The sequence below is a fragment of the Microcaecilia unicolor genome, chromosome 1, assembly GCF_901765095.1.
Source record: "Microcaecilia unicolor chromosome 1, aMicUni1.1, whole genome shotgun sequence".
Taxonomy (NCBI): domain Eukaryota; kingdom Metazoa; phylum Chordata; class Amphibia; order Gymnophiona; family Siphonopidae; genus Microcaecilia; species Microcaecilia unicolor.
Genome location: NC_044031.1, coordinates 199,050,057 through 199,068,568, shown reverse-complemented (window position 1 = coordinate 199,068,568; position 18,512 = coordinate 199,050,057). Strand labels below are relative to the sequence as shown.

Here is an 18,512-nt window from a genome sequence, read left to right as displayed (position 1 = left end):
TGCAGATCTACATTTCCTTTTTAGAGCAACCAACTCAGAATTTAAATCTTATAAGGGGCCAGAGTATCCAAAATGTCCTTACTCTGACAAAACCAGTCATTAATGAAATCTAAGTGTAATCCGTTGGGTTGGTCGTGAGCCCTTGGACCCTGGCCGAGGCCAGCAGGGCGCCGACCCAGGCCAAGGGGAGACCGACCCACCACCGCACACCCCAGCTACACAATACCCCCTAAGCTTAGGGTTACCATTTTGTGTCCTCTGAAAAAGAGGACACATGTCACGCCCCTACCCCGCCCCCACCACGCCTCATGCCACGCCCCCGCCACGCCCCTTCAGGTCGGGTTCCGCCCCTACTCCCCCCTCCCCCGTCGCATAGTCCCCTCCCCCCATCACATACCCCCCCCCCCCCTCACTTACGATCTAGCCCTGGTGGTCTAGTAGTGTCTTCTCTTCGGGGCAGGAAAGAGCCCCCTCTTTCCTGCCCGGAGCGCTGCCTGCCCTTGCCTGCTGCATCCTCCTCGGTCTGGCTGGGGATTCAAAATGGCCACCGAGAGTTGAAGCGGCCTCGCGAGAGTTCAACTCTCGGCGGCCATTTTGAATCCCCAGCCAGACCGAGAAGGATGATAGACAGGGGAGGCAGCGCTCCGGGCAGGAAAGAGGGGGCTCTTTCCTGCCCCGAAGACGTCACTAGACCACCAGGGAACATGGTAAGGAAGGGGAGAGGACGGGAGACCAGGTGACCCACGGCGCCGACGATCGCCCGCCCACCGCACGCACGCGCCTCCCCGCACCCGCGCTCACGTTTGTCCAGAAATCCGGACAAACGTGGGCGCGGGCAAAATCCGCCGGACGCCCCGGACATGTCCTCAAAAAGAGGACATGTCCGGGGAAATCCGGACGTATGGTAACCCTACCTAAGCTACCCCTCCCCCCAGTCCCTCAGGAAGAAGGGAAATAGGCATACAGGCGGGCCTCGCGGCCGAACCGGAACCCACGCAGACAGAGCCACTCGTGCGAGCCTCACGGCTGAACTGGAACCCAATCATACACAGGGAGGGGTGAAAGAACCCAGAGGGCCCCAAGATGCCAGACGCGCTGAACACCAGCAATAGGGCAGAGGGGGAAACAAAGGACCAGAGCGGGCCACGCCCACGCAGGGGACTAGCGCAGGACAGGGGAACTAACACAGCAACCCCCCCCCCCCCCACCCCCACCAGGGTAGGAGCCCCAGGCAGAAGCCAGAGGAACCAAACACAAAAGGAAGGCAGAAAGCCCTTGCCTCAAACCCACTGTAGACAGAGGCACACAGAACACAAAGGGTTAAGCTTGTAGAGCCAGCAGAGAGAGAGTGCCATAAATCAACAAACAATCAGAGAGAACGCTTCCCCTCCCAAGAGGGAGTGGGGCCCATCCAACAAACACAGTGGCAGAGGCAGGAATACAATACACACAGTACACAAAGGGTTAAACTCACTGAGCCAGCAGGCCAGGACACTGGGAAGAGAAATCCTTAAAACAAACAAAGGGACACTGGGAAGAGAAATCCTTAAAACAAACAAACAAAGGAGAACGCTCTCACTCAGCGGGAGGCTGAGCAATGCCCAGCCCCCACTAAACAACCGAGCAGCTGACCCTGATTACAGAGCTACGTGTACACACACACACACAGCAGCAGCTAACCCAGAGGGAAGGAAAAGAATACTCTAAATCAACACAGATCCCTGTCAGAACCTAGAGCACGTTCTGAGAGAAACCTATCAGGCTTTCCTGTTACTACCAAGAAGTAACGCAAAAGCAGAGAAACTCCTCAGCTGCAGGCTAAAGTACTATCCCCTGACGTCAGCACAACCCCTGGCAGCCAATCAGAAGAGACGTCCCCCCTCCCCCTCAGCCAAACCGGCAGAATCATAACACTAAGATTCCTTGGGGTGCAGTAATTTCATTAAACTGCGACCAAAAAGCTATATGATCAGTGGCTCCCCTAGAAAGATAAGACGTTCTTTGTGATGATTTAGCTTTTCCTAATTGTTTCTAATCTATATTAAATTGGTATATCTGACGAAGTACCCTCTGTAAAGAGGAGATCTGAGCTGGCATAGACTTTAGAAAAGGCAGATCTAATTGATGCCCTTTTTTATGTGTAGTTCAAAAAATTGGAACTTCTTAACATAAAATGTTTAGGTAGCCGAGAGGATTAGATATATTCAGATTTATATCAGCCTTTTCTAAATGCAAGTGGATATCTCCCAACAAAAGGTTAAATTTAGAGTTTAGAGTTTCAAAATACAAAATCATAAAATGTATCTCGGATAGTATTCCTTTTTCCTGGTACCATATAGAATACCATAGAATTCAGTAGAGAATTATCTTTAATCTGATAGACTGCAATTTCAAATTCACACGAGATACGTATCCAAAATGCCTACTTTGAAAAAGCTTTTATAGATAAAAGCTGTACCTCTGCCTCTCTTTTTCCCTACAAGTTAGCTTGATTTTGTATCCTTGTGGACAAATTTCATTAATCAAAGGGTCTGCTGTTAATCATGTCTCTGTTAGCCAAAAGCAACCTAGCTGCTTTTCTACAGTCCAATTCCTAATATGTACTTTATTGCTCACAAACCTTGTGCTGATGTAAGAACAAGAAATAGGTAAATAGGAAATCACTTGCTCCTGTCTAGGGAGATGTTTCAGAGTAGAGGAAGATTTAAAATGTAGTTGAGAACTTTCTCCATTACGATAGGGCAAATGACGCCCTATTTGGACTTCAGTATTATGTAATTGAGATGTAGAACAAGCCTCTAAATATCTATGAAAAACTATTTGCTGTAAAAAACTAGTATAGACTTTAGGATTATAAGCAGTAAAAGTAGCATTACAAAAGTAAAAACTCCAATCCTCTGTTAAAATTAGCTATATTAAAAACAACTAAACCCTCTCCGTAATAAATTCTCTATACTATTATATTCACAAGTAATTTCCAGGACAGCTATAACTTCTCCAGTAAAAACTAAATTCTAAGAAAAGAATCCTATTTCAAAATATGAAGCATACAATAACTGAAGAGGGAGCAACTGTTTTCAGGTTGATATTTAACCAGTTGCTGTACCAGGTGCTGCCCTAAAGTTGCACAATAAAGTTTACATCCAAAAAGGTGACAGTAGATTCGTGTAGTTATCATTCTGGCCCTGTAGGAGAAGCTTATCCTAAGGCAGTTACACCTTTATTTTGCAGTGCCAAACAAGGACGGCATCTTCAGGCTGATCCTGGACTTGAAGAAGCTCAATGCTTGCCTCCACAGTTCTGCATTTCTGGATAAAAGCCTTGTGCTCTGTGATGGCCACAGTTTGGCCAGGGGAGTTCTGTCCTTCCTGGATCTATCTGAAGTGTACCTCCATATTCCAGTTGGATAAAATCACGAGTTGGTTTCTGTGGATCGTGGTGCTGGGGAGGCAGTTTTGGTTCCAGGTTCTCCTCTTTAGTCACAGTGCCTTGTACAGAAATTATTTATGGGGCATCCCCTTTTAATGTTGGTGCCCCAGTAAGATGAACTCTTACATGTATATGGGTAAAGAAAGATATGAGTAAACATAGTCATTATGACCCATCTAACTATTAGAAGTACCAATTTTTAGTTGTTGATATGTATATGTGCCTGGCAGCTGAGGGAACAGAGTCCAACATCAAAAAGAAGAAGAAAATCTATTAAATGGTGTGGATAAAAGTGTGAATTCATTCCAGTATAACATTTTCTTTTTGACTCTGCTACCTCAGCTGGGAGGCACAGCTCTGTTCAAAGTGTCTGTTAAACTAAGCTATAGAATATTAGGGTACTTAAAGATTGGGGTTTAAAGGAGGAATGTAGGTTATTGTTAGGCAGAATAAATATATTAAAAAAAACCAAACATTCCATATCATCAAGCTGATCAATCCATAGACTGGTGGGTTGTGTCCATCTACCAGCAGGTGGAGATAGAGAGCAAACTTTTGCCTCCCTATATGTGGTCATGTGCTGCCGGAAACTCCTCAGTATGTTCTCTATCTCAGCAGGTGGTGGTCACACACAGCAGCAGCTCTGGCTAGGCCTCCAAGCCTAATTTTTAGGTTTTGTTGAGTGCCTGGGGTTGAGGGCTCTTTTGAGCAAGTGCAAACCTGGTGGTGCCAGGTCCCTCCTTTTCTCCCCCCTCCCGCTGGCTCCGTTAAAAAAAAAAAAAAAAAAAAAATTTTAAACGTCCTTAAAGGCGTTTATTTTGACGTTTATTTAAACGTTCATTGCAGCTACTCACTGGGACACCAGTTCGTTACAGCTCGGAGCGGACAGCAGGTAATTTTTACCTTTTTATAGCGGGCAGGGGGTTCCCCGATTCTTCTCCTCGTGGCATATGGCGTCGGAGGGCGAGGGCGCAAAGGGTCGCTCCCCGGATCGCTTGAGCGCTTCTAGAGGGGATGCGGGGGTCTTACAGCCTGATTCGCCCTTGTTGGGTGACAGTTTCGTGACCGATGAATGTCCCGGTCCTTCCTCCGGCGTGGCGGTTTTTCCCGCCATAAACGCCCATCCCCCACTCCTCGCCTCCGCCATCTTGGCCGGCCACGCAGCTCGGACGGCTTCTTCGTGGGCCGCCCTTGAGGTTGGAGACATTAATGCCATGAACGCCCTTAATTTGGGCGACGGCACAAAAGCGGCTAAAGTTAAGCGCCGTTCTTCCCGCGCGGCTCCTTCGCGGAGTGTCGCGCCGGACGCCATTTTGGATGCGCAGCATGTCTCTCCCCCGCTCTTGCGAGCGCCGGTTGAGGGTGCGTCTAGGGCTGTTGCCCAGGCTGCGGAAGTGCACAGTCTGGGGGGTTTCTCCCCCGAGTTTGTTTTGCTGCTGCATCAGGCTTTCCTCATGCAAAACGCTGCCCCTGCTCCCTCGTCTGGTAAAGAGGTTGAGGTTCCCAGAGGTAAACGCCCTCGGGTTGATTCCCAGGCCTTGGAGGAATTTGTCTCCTCCGATGTAGATGAGGGCAGCGTGTCTGAGATCTCCCAACGGTCCTTTGCGGATTCCTTGGAGGAGACGGATCCCCGCTCGGATGGAGCAGATGACCCCTCTGCAGCGCGGCTTTTTAGCCCAGAGGATTTGCCCAACCTGTTGTTACAGGCCATGGACACTTTGAAGATTTCCTCTCCGGAGGACGTCTCTCCCTCAGCCCCTGTTGGCTCTGCCATTATGCTGGGGACGAAGCGCCCGCCTAGAACCTTCCACGTGCATGATGCCATGCACACCCTAATTTCGGCTCAATGGGATGTCCCAGAAGCGAGCCTTAAAGTGGCTAGGGCTATGTCCCGCCTCTATCCTTTGGCTGTGAGTGAACGTGAGGCCTATCTGTGGCCTACCGTGGATTCTTTAATCACTGCGGTGACTAAGAAAACGGCGTTGCCGGTGGAAGGTGGCACGGCCCTAAAGGACGCCCAAGACAGAAGATTGGAGGCGGCCTTAAGGTCGTCCTTTGAGGCGGCTGCTTTAAGTTTGCAGGCCTCAGTTTGCGGCTCCTATGTGGCCAGGGCGTGCCTGACTATGGTGCAGCGGGCTTCCCCCTCAGATCATTCCTTGAGGGCTGATTGGCCGGCCCTGGAACGGGCTTAGCCTATTTGGCAGACTTGCTGTATGATGTCTTGAGGGCCTCAGCGAAAGGCATGGCTCAGACAATCTCTGCGCGGCGGTGGCTTTGGCTGAAACATTGGTCTGCTGACCACGCCTCTAAATCCTGCCTGGCTAGGTTGCCTTTTAAAGGCAAGTTGCTCTTTGGGGTCGAGCTGGACAAAATCGTGACCGATCTCGGCACATCTAAGGGCAAGAAATTACCAGAGGTCAGGGCTCGGGCTAGTACTCGTCCCGGTACCTCCAGAGGACGGTTGCAGGAAGCCCGTCGGTACCACCCGGGCAAGTCGGGTTCCTCTGCCCCCTCTTCCTTCAAGAGGAATTTCTCCCCCAAGCAGCATTCCTTTCGCAGAGACCGCCGTCCCGGAGGTGCTCCCTCCGGTCCTCCCCCAGGGTCTCGTACCCAATGACGGGGTCTTGGTCCACGCCCCAGTGCAGATTGGAGGACGGCTGTCCTCGTTTCTGGGCGAGTGGACCACAATAACTTCAGACGCGTGGGTGCTGGAAGTCATCAGAGACGGCTACAAACTAGAGTTCTGCCGACCCTTAAAAGACGGGTTTGTACTCTCTCCCTGCAAGTCTCCGGTCAAAGCTGTGGCAGTGCAGCAGACCTTGGACAATCTGATCCGCCTGGGCGCGGTCGTTCCGGTGCCAGAAAGTCAGCTTGGCAAGGGACGTTACTCCATTTACTTTGTGGTACCAAAGAAAGGAGGTTCTGTCCGGCCTATCCTCGACCTCAAAGGGGTCAATCGGGCCTTGAAAGTGCGGCACTTTCGCATGGAGACTCTCCGCTCTGTTATAGCGGCAGTGAAGGCAGGAGAGTTCCTGGCATCCTTGGACATCAAGGAAGCGTACCTGCATATTCCCATCTGGCCTCCTCATCAACGCTTTCTGCGTTTTGCAGTCCTGGGACGACACTTCCAGTTCAGAGCCCTCCCTTTCGGGTTGGCTACTGCTCCGCGGACCTTTTCCAAAGTAATGGTGGTCATCGCGGCCTTCCTACGAAAGGAAGGGGTACAAGTCCATCCTTATCTGGACGACTGGTTGATCCGAGCCCCCTCTTATGCAGAGTGCGGCAAAGCTGTGGACCGGGTAGTTGCTCTTTTGAGCTCCCTGGGATGGATCATCAACTGGGAGAAGAGCCAGCTGCGCCCGACTCAGTCCCTGGAGTACCTGGGAGTTCGATTCGACACCCAAGTGGGCAGAGTGTTCCTGCCAGACAATCGGATTGTCAAACTTCAGGCTCAGGTGGACCAGTTCCTAGTAGCCTCTCCCCTTCGGGCTTGGGACTATGTGCAGCTGTTGGGCTCTATGACGGCCACGATGGAAGTTGTGCCCTGGGCCAGGGCTCATATGAGACCACTTCAACACTCTTTGCTGCAGCGCTGGACTCCGATGTCGGAGGATTATGCTGTGCGCCTTCCCTTGGACCCAGCAGTGCGCAAGGCGCTGAGCTGGTGGATGCAGACAGACAAGTTGTCTGCGGGAATGCCTCTGGTGACCCCAGAGTGGATTGTCGTCACGACGGACGCCTCGTTGTCGGGCTGGGGAGCCCACTGCTTGGGAAGGACAGCGCAGGGGCTCTGGTCTCCTGCAGAGGCAAAGTGGTCTATCAACCTCCTGGAACTCAGAGCCATTCGGTTGGCGCTTTTGGAGTTCATCCCGGTACTGGTGTTGAAGCCTGTACGGGTCCTGTCGGACAATGCCACGGCTGTGGCCTATGTCAACCGCCAGGGAGGTACCAAGAGCGCCCCTCTAGCCAAGGAGGCTATGAATCTTTGCCAGTGGGCGGAAGCGAACCTGGAGCAGCTTTCAGCGGCCCACATTGCCGGAGTCATGAATGTCAAGGCGGACTTTCTCAGTCGCCATACCTTGGAGCCCGGAGAGTGGCAGCTATCTGCTCAGGCGTTCTTGGACATCACGAAGCGCTGGGGCCAGCCGAGCCTAGATCTGATGGCGTCATCGGCCAATTGCCAAGTGCCGCGCTTTTTCAGCAGAGGACGGGACCCTCGATCCCTGGGAGTAGATGATCTTCTCCAACAGTGGCCGACACAAGAGCTTCTCTATGTGTTCCCGCCCTGGCCCATGTTGGGCAGGGTGCTAGACCGGGTGGCAAAGCATCCCGGCAGGGTAATCCTGGTGAGTCCGGATTGGCCCAGGCGTCCCTGGTATGCGGACTTGATCAGGCTCTCAGTCGACAATCCTCTGCGGCTGCCAGTGGAGCAGGGCCTGTTACATCAGGGTCCCGTGGTGATGGAGGATCCCTCCCCCTTTGGTCTTACGGCCTGGCTATTGAGCGGCAGCGTCTGAGGAAGAAGGGCTTCTCAGACAAGGTCATCGCCACTATGCTGAGAGCGAGGAAGCGCTCTACTTCTACTGCTTACGCCAGGGTTTGGCGTATCTTTGCAGCGTGGTGTGAAACAGGCTCACTTTCTCCCTTCACTGCTCCAATTTCTTCAGTGTTGGCGTTCCTGCAAGAAGGTCTGGAGAAAGGCCTGTCGCTCAGTTCCCTTAAAGTCCAGGTAGCGGCTCTGGCTTGCTTCAGGGGCCGCCTGAAGGGTGCTTCCCTGGCTTCGCAGCCAGATGTGGTGCGCTTTCTCAAGGGAGTTAATCACCTGCGCCCTCCTCTGCACTCAGTGGTGCCTGCGTGGAATCTCAACCTGGTACTAAAAGCATTGCAGAAGCCGCCTTTTGAACCCTTGTCGAGGGCATCTCTGAAAGACCTGACGTTGAAAGCAGTCTTTTTGGTGGCTATCACTTCAGCCAGAAGAGTTTCCGAGCTCCAGGCGCTCTCATGTCGAGAGCCTTTTCTGCAGTTCACTGAGGCAGGAGTGACTATTCGCACAGTGCCTTCCTTCCTGCCCAAGATTGTTTCTCGCTTCCATGTGAATCAGCAGCTCTGTCTCCCTTCCTTTCGTAGGGAGGACTACCCAGAGGAGTACTCTGCTCTTAAATATCTGGATGTGAGACGAGTCATCATCAGATACTTGGAAGTGACCAATGATTTCCGGAAATCGGATCTGTTTGTCCTGTTTGCAGGTCCTCGTAAGGGTCTGCAGGCTGCTAAGCCTACAGTGGCAAGATGGGTCAAGGAAGCCATTGCAGCGGCTTATGTGGCCGCGGGGAAGGTGCCGCCTATCCAGCTGAAGGCTCACTCCACGAGAGCTCAGGCGGCCTCGATGGCAGAGGCCGGATCCGTCTCCTTGGAAGAGATATGCAAGGCGGCAACTTGGGCTTCGGCTCATACATTCTCCAAGCATTACCGTTTGACTGTGGCTGCACGGGCGGAGGCCCGGTTTGGAGCTTCAGTGTTGAGGTCAGGGATTTCAATGTCCCGCCCTGGGTGAGTACTGCTTCGGTACATCCCACCAGTCTATGGATTGATCAGCTTGATGATATGGAAGGTAAAATTATGTATAATCATACCTGATAATTTTCTTTCCATTAATCATAGCTGATCAATCCATAGCCCCTCCCAGATATCTGTACTGTTTTTATTCTGGTTGCATTTCAGGTTCAAGTTTAGTCTTCAGTTACTTCAGAAAGACTTCGTGTTCAAGTTTTTTCACTTGGATTCTTCAAGAGTTAAGACGAGTTTGTGTTACAGTGAGCTGCTGCATTCCTCTCCCCTCCGTTTTACGGGGCTGGATTGAGACTTAAAATTCTGCCGGCACTCCCTCCCGCTTCGTGCGGCTGTAGGGCAGCTTTGTACCCCTCCCGCTTCGGCGGTGTTAGGGTCAGTCAGCTCCTCCCGCGGTTGCGGTTGCAGGATAAGCCAGATCCCCCCGCATCGGCGGGTGTGGTGTCCCTCCCCCGCTCCGCGGGGATGAGCTGGACGGATTCCCCTCCCCCACTTGTGTGGGGATGAGCTGGGTTAATTCCCCTCCCCCGTTTCGGCGGTGGTGAGCTGGGCAGAGTGTCCCTTCGTGGGTGTAATTCTCTAAGTGCTGAGTCCTGCGGATGGAGCTTTGATATCGACATACTGAGGAGTTTCCGGCAGCACATGACCACATATAGGGAGGCAAAAGTTTGCTCTCTATCTCCACCTGCTGGTAGATGGACACAACCCACCAGTCTATGGATTGATCAGCTATGATTAATGGAAAGAAAATTATCAGGTATGATTATACATAATTTTACCTTATCAACTATCCTCCATACTCTTCCCCCCCCCCCCCCCCACCCCTAGTTTAAAAACGTGAACTTTGTACTGCATCATTAACAGCTAACCTCAAGCAGGCATAGCAGGGCCTAGCTTTTTCTTGGGGTTGGGGGGGGGGGGGAGAGAGAAAAGCAAGCATTAACTAGTTTCCATAGTGTACAACTCTTTTCCCATAGTTTTAAACTGAAATTTTATCTAGAGGTAGACACTTTTTTCCCATAGTTTTAAACTGAACCTTTTTCTAGAGGTATGAACTTAACAGCTAGAGAACATTAAAAAGGATTGTGGCAAGGCTCACATTTTGTTCTAGTAGATTATTTTCTGTCCTTTGGCTGCTGGAGAGGGTAGCACTGCTACTGACGTGAATTAGGTGTTGATGTGAGGAAGTAGAATATTTGCAAAGGTTGTTAAGGGCAATCTGATTACTGAGTTAGCTTGAAAGGGTATGTTTGAAGCGGTCCCCTTAGAATCAAAACTATATAGAGAGGAAAGGTCTCATTTAACTTTCTTTGTGAGAAGTTCTGAGAGAAGAGGATATTTCTCTGGTAAGTGAACATTATTTTGCTCTTTGCTTTGGGAACTTAAAGATTGGGGTTTAAAGGAGGAATTGTAGGTTATTGATAGGCAAAATAAAAATATAAAAAAGCAAACTTTATTAGCTAGTCTCCATACTCTTTCCCCTCTAGTTTTAAAACTTTGTACTACAGCATTAACAGCCTCACAGCAGGACCAAGTTTAAGTAGATATAATAGGCATCTTAGAGACTTGGTGGAAAGAGGACAGTCAATGGGACACTGTGTTAACAGGCTACAAATGGTATCACAGTGATAGAGAGGGTCAAATTGGAGGGGGTGGTTGTGCTATATGTTGAATTGAGTCAAATAAAATAAACATTCCACAATAAACAGCAGTGTGGAATGATTATGGATAGAAATTCCATGTGTGAAGGGAAAGAGTATTCTTGTAGAGCTGTACTACCACCTGCCGCAGGGAGTGCCGCAGGGATCTTTATTGGGACCAGTATTATTTAACATATTTATAAACGATATGGTTATCAATAGAAATCAAACAAAATAAAACATGGAAAAGAAAATAAGATGATACCTTTTTTATTGGACATAACTTAATACATTTCTTGATTAGCTTTCGAAGGTTGCCCTTCTTCGTCAGATCGGAAATAAGCAAATGTGCTGACAGTGTATATAAGTGAAAACATTCAAGCATTGCTATGACAGTCTGACAGGGTGGGAGGATGGGGGTGGGTCGGAGGTATGCATGGGGACATCAAAGCATATCATTGATATTCTAACAGGATGGGTGTGGATAGGTGAGGGGTGGGGTGATCAACAGAGAATACAGCTTTATGGTTTATAATGGGCTAGGAACCCCAGATCCTTGTTAAGTCCTTTCTGTTGGGTGTTAAAATATTCAATCATTCTGACTTCAAAGGTCTTACGTTCTTGTATGGTTTTAAAGTTACCTTTCAGTATTCTCACTGTGAAATCACTGGTACAGTGTCCTGGTTCTGTGAAGTGCTGTCCCACCGGGGTGGGGGCTCTACTGGCTGTATTGTTCATGTGGTGTCTATGTAAATTGAATCTTGTCTTAAGCATCTGGCCTGTTTCTCCAATATAGCATCCTTTGTTACATTTTTTACACTGAATGATATATACCACACTGGAAGATGAGCAAGTGAAAGATCCCTTTATGTTGAATATCTTTCCTTTGTGGATAACTGTGGGGTCCTGTGAAATATTTTGGCATAGTTTGCAACTGGATAAATTACAGGGACGGTGTGCCCTTCTGTTCCTTTTCAGTCTGTGATGGAAGTTTACTTCTGATTAGCTTGTGTTTTAAGTTGGGTGGCTGTCGGAAGGCCAGTACTGGTGGGGATGGGAATATCTCTTTCAGTAATTCATCCTCCTGGAGTATAGGTTGTAGATCTCTTATGATTTTCCTCAGTTTTTCCAGCTCTGGATTGTATGTCACTACAAGGGGGATTCTGTCTGTGGATTTTTTTCTCCTTGTACTGTAGCAGATTCTCTCTGGGTGTTTTGAGGGAGGAGGCAATATTCTTGGAGATCATTTTGGGGTTGTAGCCTTTCTGTTTGAAGGATGCAGTCAGGCTTTTAAGGTGTCTGTCTCTGTCCCCTGGGTCAGAGCAGATACGGTGGTATCTTGTGGCTTGGCTGTAAATGATGGATCTTTGTATGTGAAGGATGGAAGCTGGAGCTGTGGAGATAGCTGCATCTGTCTGTGGGTTTCTTGTATATAGATGTTTGTATACAGCCATCACTGATTGAGACCGTGGTGTCCAAAAAATTGACTTTTTCTGGGGAGTAGTCAATTTTGAATCTGATTGTAGGATGGTATGTTTTGAAGGCAGAATAAAATTGTTTCAGAGTTTCTTCACCCTCCGTCCAAATCATAAAAATGTGATCGATGTTCCGGTAGTATTTTAGAGGTTTGGTCTGGTGTGTATTCAGAAATGTCTCTTCCAGCTCAGCCATAAAAAGGTTGGCATGTTGGGGTGCTGTCCTGGTGCCCATCGCAGTGCCCATTATTTGTAGATAGATATCATTGTTAAAGCGGAAGTAGTTGTGAGTTAAAATGAATTTGATTAATTTTGTATTTTGTATCAGTTTCTGGTGAGTATTGATGGTCCAGTGTGGATTTTTTAGGAGTCTTCCACATGCAGCTATGCCATCCGCATGTGGAATGTTGCTGTATAGTGATTCTATATCCATCGTGACCAGAAGGGTGTTAGGTGGTAGTTGCTTGATATTTTTTAATTTATTCAGAAAGTCTGTGGTGTCTTGTATGAAGCTGTTAGTTTTGTGTACGAGAGGTTTCAGAATTCCCTCTATGAATCCAGATATTTCTTCCGTGAGTGTGCCAATACCTGATATGATTGGTCTGCCAGGGTTTCCTTTGTGGATCTTGGGTAGCATGTAGAATGTGCCCACAGCAGGCTGGTTTGGTATGAGTTTCTTCAGGTGAGGTTGCGCTTGTGTAGGAAATGTTCTGATAAGGTCTTTCAGCTGTTTTGTGTAATCCTATGTGGGGTCCTCAGTTAGTTTCCTGTAGTATTTATTGTCTGAGAGCTGTCTGTGCCCCTCTTCAATGTATTTTTGTATGTCCATAATTACCACTACGCCTCCTTTGTCTGCGGGTTTGATGATAATGCGTTCGTTAGTTTGTAGGGTTCTTATGGCCGCTCTTTCTGGTGGGGTAAGATTGTACAGGATTCTCTTTTGTTTGTTGGAAAGTTGGGATTTCACCCTATCTCTGAAACTTTCTATGTAATTATCCAGCTTGTAGTTTTGTCCCTCCTGTGGGGTGAAATAAGTGTTCTTTTGTTTAAGATATGGAAATCAGAACGACCAGTAAGGTGATTAATTTTGCAGATGATACAAAACTATTCAAGGTTGTTAAAACATGTGCGGACTGTGAAATATTGCATGAAGAGCTTAGGAAATTGGAAGACTGGGCATCCAAATGGCAGATGAAATTCCAAGGTGGTGCACATTGGAAAGAATGATCCAAATCATAGTGAACTGATGCTAGGGTTCACCTTGGGGGTCAGCACTCCAGAAAAAGATCTAGGTATTGTTGTAGATAATATGCTGAAATCTTCTGCTTAGTGTGCAGTGGCGGCCAAAAAAAGCAAACAGCATGCTAGGAATTATTAGGAAAGGGATGGTGAATAAGACCTGAAAATATTATAATACCTTTGTATCGCTCCATGAGGGAAGGCTAAAGAGGTTAGGGCTCTTCAGCTTGGAAGAGAGACAGATGATGGGAGATATGATTGAGGTCTACAAAATCCTGAGTGGTGTAGAATGAGTAGAAGTAAATCTATTTTTGACTCATTCCAAAAGTACAAAGACTAGGGGACACTTGAGGAAGTTACATATAAATACTTTAAAAAAAATAGGAGGAAATATTTTTTCACTTAACGAATAGTTAAGATCTGGAACAGCAGTTAGTGTATCTGGGTTTTAAAAGTTTTGGACAAGTTCCTGGAGGAAAAGTCCATTGTCTGCTATTGGGATAGACATGGGGAAGCAACTGCTTGCCCCAGGATTGGTAGAATGGAATGTTTCTGCTAATTGGGTTTCTTCCAGGTACTTGTGACCTGACCTGACCACTATTTGGAAAATTGGATACTGGGCTAGATGGACCATTGGTTTGACCCAGTATGGCTACTCTTATGTATCTCTCTTCTCTGAATGAGAAGTGTCTCACTGTGGCTCAGGGAAGTTCCTTGCTGCTCCCTCTTGGATGGGGTTCATCTTTCCTGTCCTTTCTGCTGGGTTGGAGACCACCTCCTTCTGGCTACTATCCAGGAAATCCCATGTTATATTGAATTTGTGTTAGTAGATATTAATGCTCTTTCCCTGTTATTGGCCGAGATAAGTTAAAGTGGGTGTAATGCCAGCTTGGTATTTCATGATTGGTCCATCTTAACAAGGTATAAATCATAGAGGTTAGTTCTGTGATGCAAAGGCCTAGTTAACTTAAGGCATTCACAACCCATCACTTTATAGGTTCATCATTGATGATTCCCTTTATTAACTAAAGGGAGTCATCAATGATGAACCTATTTACTAGCCACCCATCGGTGAGCAGTATTGGACTGGGTTGCTGTAATCTTGTACATCATGGTTCTTGCATGTCCTATGACACCAGAGTCCAGAGTAAACATTCAGATATCCATGGCAATATATTCTGGTACATGAGCTTGGATCAATAATGCTAACAACTGAATTCTCTGGGGAAAAAAAAAAAAAGAACCCCAAAATAAAAACCCAGTTCTGGCCTGGTTTGAAACAGCTAAATAACAAAGCCTAATTTGGCTTAATTTCCCTATAGCTCCCAAAGCCATCCCAAAAATGACCGTAACAGCCTCAGACCTTTTCTAAGGTTATGATGGTGGCTGTAGTGCTTCGGAAACGAGGAGTCTCAGTGCACCCACACCTGCGTGACAGGTTTATCAGGGTGAAGTCAACAGTGGAGGGTTGCCAGTCAGTGATCCAGATAGTTTAGGTACTGGAGTCTTTAGCCTGGGTCACGAACTACAGGAAGTGCAAGTTGAGACCTTCCTAACAATTAGAGTATCTGGGAGAATTGTTCAACACAGTGATGAGACTTTGGAGAGTCGGCAAGATGGTGGCATAGATTGAGGTTTCCTGGCTGCATCGGCCACACATACCTTGCTGGTTGGGGGTTTTGTGACTGTTAGTTTTGGAGTATTTCTGCAGGGCTTCCTGTATGCTAGATGAGCCAGAAGTTAAAGACAAGATAAAACTTACACAGACATCACAAAACACCACAGTGCTAAGCGGGATGTCACTTCTGTGGGACAGCACTTTAGAAAAACAGAGCACTGCATCAATGACTTTATGGTGAGAACACCAAAAGGAAATTTTAAAACAATCCAGGTGTGCAAGCCTGTGAAGTAAAAATGATGAAATATTTTGATTTAACAAAGATCTGAATTTCCTAGGCCATTATGAAAAAACATCAGATTATACTGCTTTGCCACCCTCTGATCACCCATTCATCTCTCTGTTTCTCATCCACCCTCCCCTTCTTCCTATGAGTTTTTGGTTGTAATTGTTATTGTAAAGTTAAGGTTTGGCAGCTAGTTAACTGGCTTACCAGTGCTGCTTCATCGCAGTGTATAGCAGGGATTGGAGACTGGTTGCAAGTCTCTTTGCCTCCAGCTGATAGAGGGACATAAACTGATTGGACTGGCCTGTCAGGATTCAAGAAAAGAAAATTAACACTAAGTTTAAAAATTTCACATTTGAAAATGCCTGCAAGTCTGTAAAACACACATACATTATTTACACTTGATTTTCTGTCTGCAGGTGGCCAGTTGGGGTAAGAGTGTACTCTGAAAATATAACATTCTTTCTCCTGTAACCTAAACTACTCCTCTCCTTGCTACCACTGCTATGTCTGCAGGTGCCAGGGTAAAAGAGTATACTCACCTTTGAAAATAAAACTTTCTTATAACCTAAAAAACCACTCTTCTCCTTGCTATCACCACTATCTTCCTTGGGAATGCCCCATTTAAAATTTTCGAAAGTAACATGTGAAAGCCTTCTAGCTGCTCTGGCCTCACAGCAATATGTTGCACTGTTTTTTTTACTTATTCCCAATACAACAAGAAATTTTAGCATGGGAAAACTGGTTTAAAACCATTACACTGAAAGGTACATTAGTGGGCATGCAAAATGCAAGCAAATCACTAACATTTAAAAAATAAGAGTTGCGATAGTGGGCCAGACCAAAGGTCCATCTAGCCAAGTAACACTCTCCTATCAGTGGCCGGTCCAGGTCATAAGTACTCGACCAAGTCTCAAAAAGTAGCTTGACTCCATGTTACATGACTCCAGGGATGAGCAGTAGCTTTCTCCTGTTCTACCTTAATGGTACCACTTTCTTTGGCAATGAGCTCCAGAGTGTAACTATACATTAAGTGAAGCAATATTTTCTCCTATTTGTTTTAAATGTGCTACTATGTGACTATTCTCAGAATGTTCTCTAGTGTTTGTACTTTTTGAAAGGGTAAACAAATTGTATTTACCCTTTCAACTCTGTTAAAGACCTCTCATATTTCTCCTCAGTGATCTTAGAATTTAGTAATGCATTTTAGTTATGAACGTATAATTGATATTTGTACTTCGTATTTAATTATTGTAAACAGGTTAAGCACTAATGTGTTTAGAGGTATATCAAACTATTAAACATAAACCAATTCGTGCTGAAGAGCCCTAACTTATTTATTCTTTCCTCATATGAGAGTTTTCCCATCCCCTTAATCATTTTGGTGGCCCTTCTCTTTATCTTTTCTATTTTCCCTAATATTTTCCAACATTGTTTGCTTTATTTTAGTCTTCCACACATTGAACATAAGATGTCAGTGTAGCATCCATGGTGACACTTAAATTCTGTTCCTCAGTGGTGACTTCTAATCATCATGTAGCTGTAATTATAATCTGCCAAAATCATTACATGGGCAGGCAGACCCAAAAAGGTTTAAAGTGTTGTTAAAAACTCACTTTTGCATACAGGCGTTTGAGGAAATATAGTAGGGACTTTAAAGATGCAATAATATAAGATGGGCTAACTGGGGAACAGGTGGTGTGCATGTACTTGTGTGTGTGTGGTGGTGGGGGGGATAGGCTTTCCTGTTTAAAAAAAAAAAAGTTCCTTTTTAGTTTTTTTTTTTCCCATTTGCTTTTTCTTGTGTTTTATATTCCTTTTTTAAATTGTAAACTGCTTTGTTCAGAAAAGAATAACGGGATATCAAATTTAATAAAACATAAGCATATTTAATCTGCTAATTGGATGCCCGTTTTTTCAGGCTACCAAGGGCCTCCTGCAAATTCATGCAGTCTGCATGCAATTTAACAACTTTGAATACTTTCATGTTGTGAGGCTACAACTGACATCCCCCCTACCAGGGATGTACGATATAGATGTGCAAACAATGGCACTAAATCTAGGGGGAAACATATCTGTACAAAAGGTCCCAAAATTCAGAATTCTCTTATTCACTGATCTGCCACACAGAGCAAATAGAGAAAGATATGTTATCAAGGATTACCCCCCTTGTTGACTAAGCTGTGGTGTGTTCCCTTTTTGTTCAGATATGCACATAGTACAACCTGCCCTTGGTCTAATGCAAACTTTCTGCATCAGCCCCTAAGTTTGTACCAGCATGTTTATTTTTGATATGTGCAATTAAATTATCTATAGTAGTTGACTTTTTTCTGTTTTAGGATGGAGAAGACTTAATGGATGAAAGTGTTCTGAAATTCTATACTCAACAATGGGAAGACTACAGATTTTCAAGCAAAGTTCTGAATGGGATTTGTGCCTACCTCAATCGACACTGGGTTCGCCGGGAATGTGATGAGGGTCGCAAAGGAATTTATGAAATCTACTCAGTGAGGAAGTTTTTATTTGTCTTTCTGAGAAACGTCAGAAAAAATTGATACACTAGAAAAGGCATGTAAAAATATTTCCATTTTAAAATTTGTGTTGATTTTTCTCTGAGGACAAGCAGACTGTAGTATTCTCACAAGTGGGTTGACAATCTGCGTCAGCCCGGGAACTGGCATAGTAGATAGCAAAAAAGTTGATAGAGCCTTCTGACGTTCGTGCCGCACATGTGCAAAGTGGCTTCCCGCACACTCAGTTCTTCTTTTACCTCATTAGGAGTTCGTTTCTCTGCAGCTCTTCGGTAGCCTGGAAAGAGCCTTTTTGTCAGTGCCTCTTTCTCGTTCGGTTTTTTTCTTTGATTTTGTTTTCTAGTTACAGTTATTTAAAAAACAAACAAACAAAAAAAACCTTTTCCTTTATTTTTCTTAGAATTATTGCCCGCACTTGTTTCCTTTTTTTTTTTTTTTTTTTTAGTTGCGGCCTACCTTAGACCTTTTTGGTCGGGTCTCCCTTCTTTTTGTGCTCTTGTTTACCAGTACAATCGTGTTTTTTGATTTAGCTAGGGCAGTCTTCCCTTTCATGTCATCAAAGACTTTCAGTGGCTTCAAACGCTGTACTCTGTGCAACTGGACCATCTCAGGCACTGATACCCATTAGTGGTGTATACAGTGTCTTGGGCCCGACCATAGCCCAGCTCGTTGTGCCTTTTGTCTTTGTATGAAGAAAAGGACTCAACTTGCTCGAAGCCCAACGAG

General features: G+C 46.2%; 1 protein-coding gene across 1 annotated transcript in view; it reads left to right on the top strand.

Annotated features, from left to right (window-relative positions):
- The window catches only part of CUL1 (cullin 1), a 331,942-nt gene that overhangs the window by 79,330 nt on the left and 234,100 nt on the right, over positions 1-18,512 (top strand). The window contains exon 4 of the mRNA XM_030203694.1: positions 17,595-17,762. Within this exon, the coding sequence (XP_030059554.1) occupies positions 17,595-17,762 (168 nt within the window). The remainder of the gene's footprint in view (positions 1-17,594; positions 17,763-18,512) is intronic.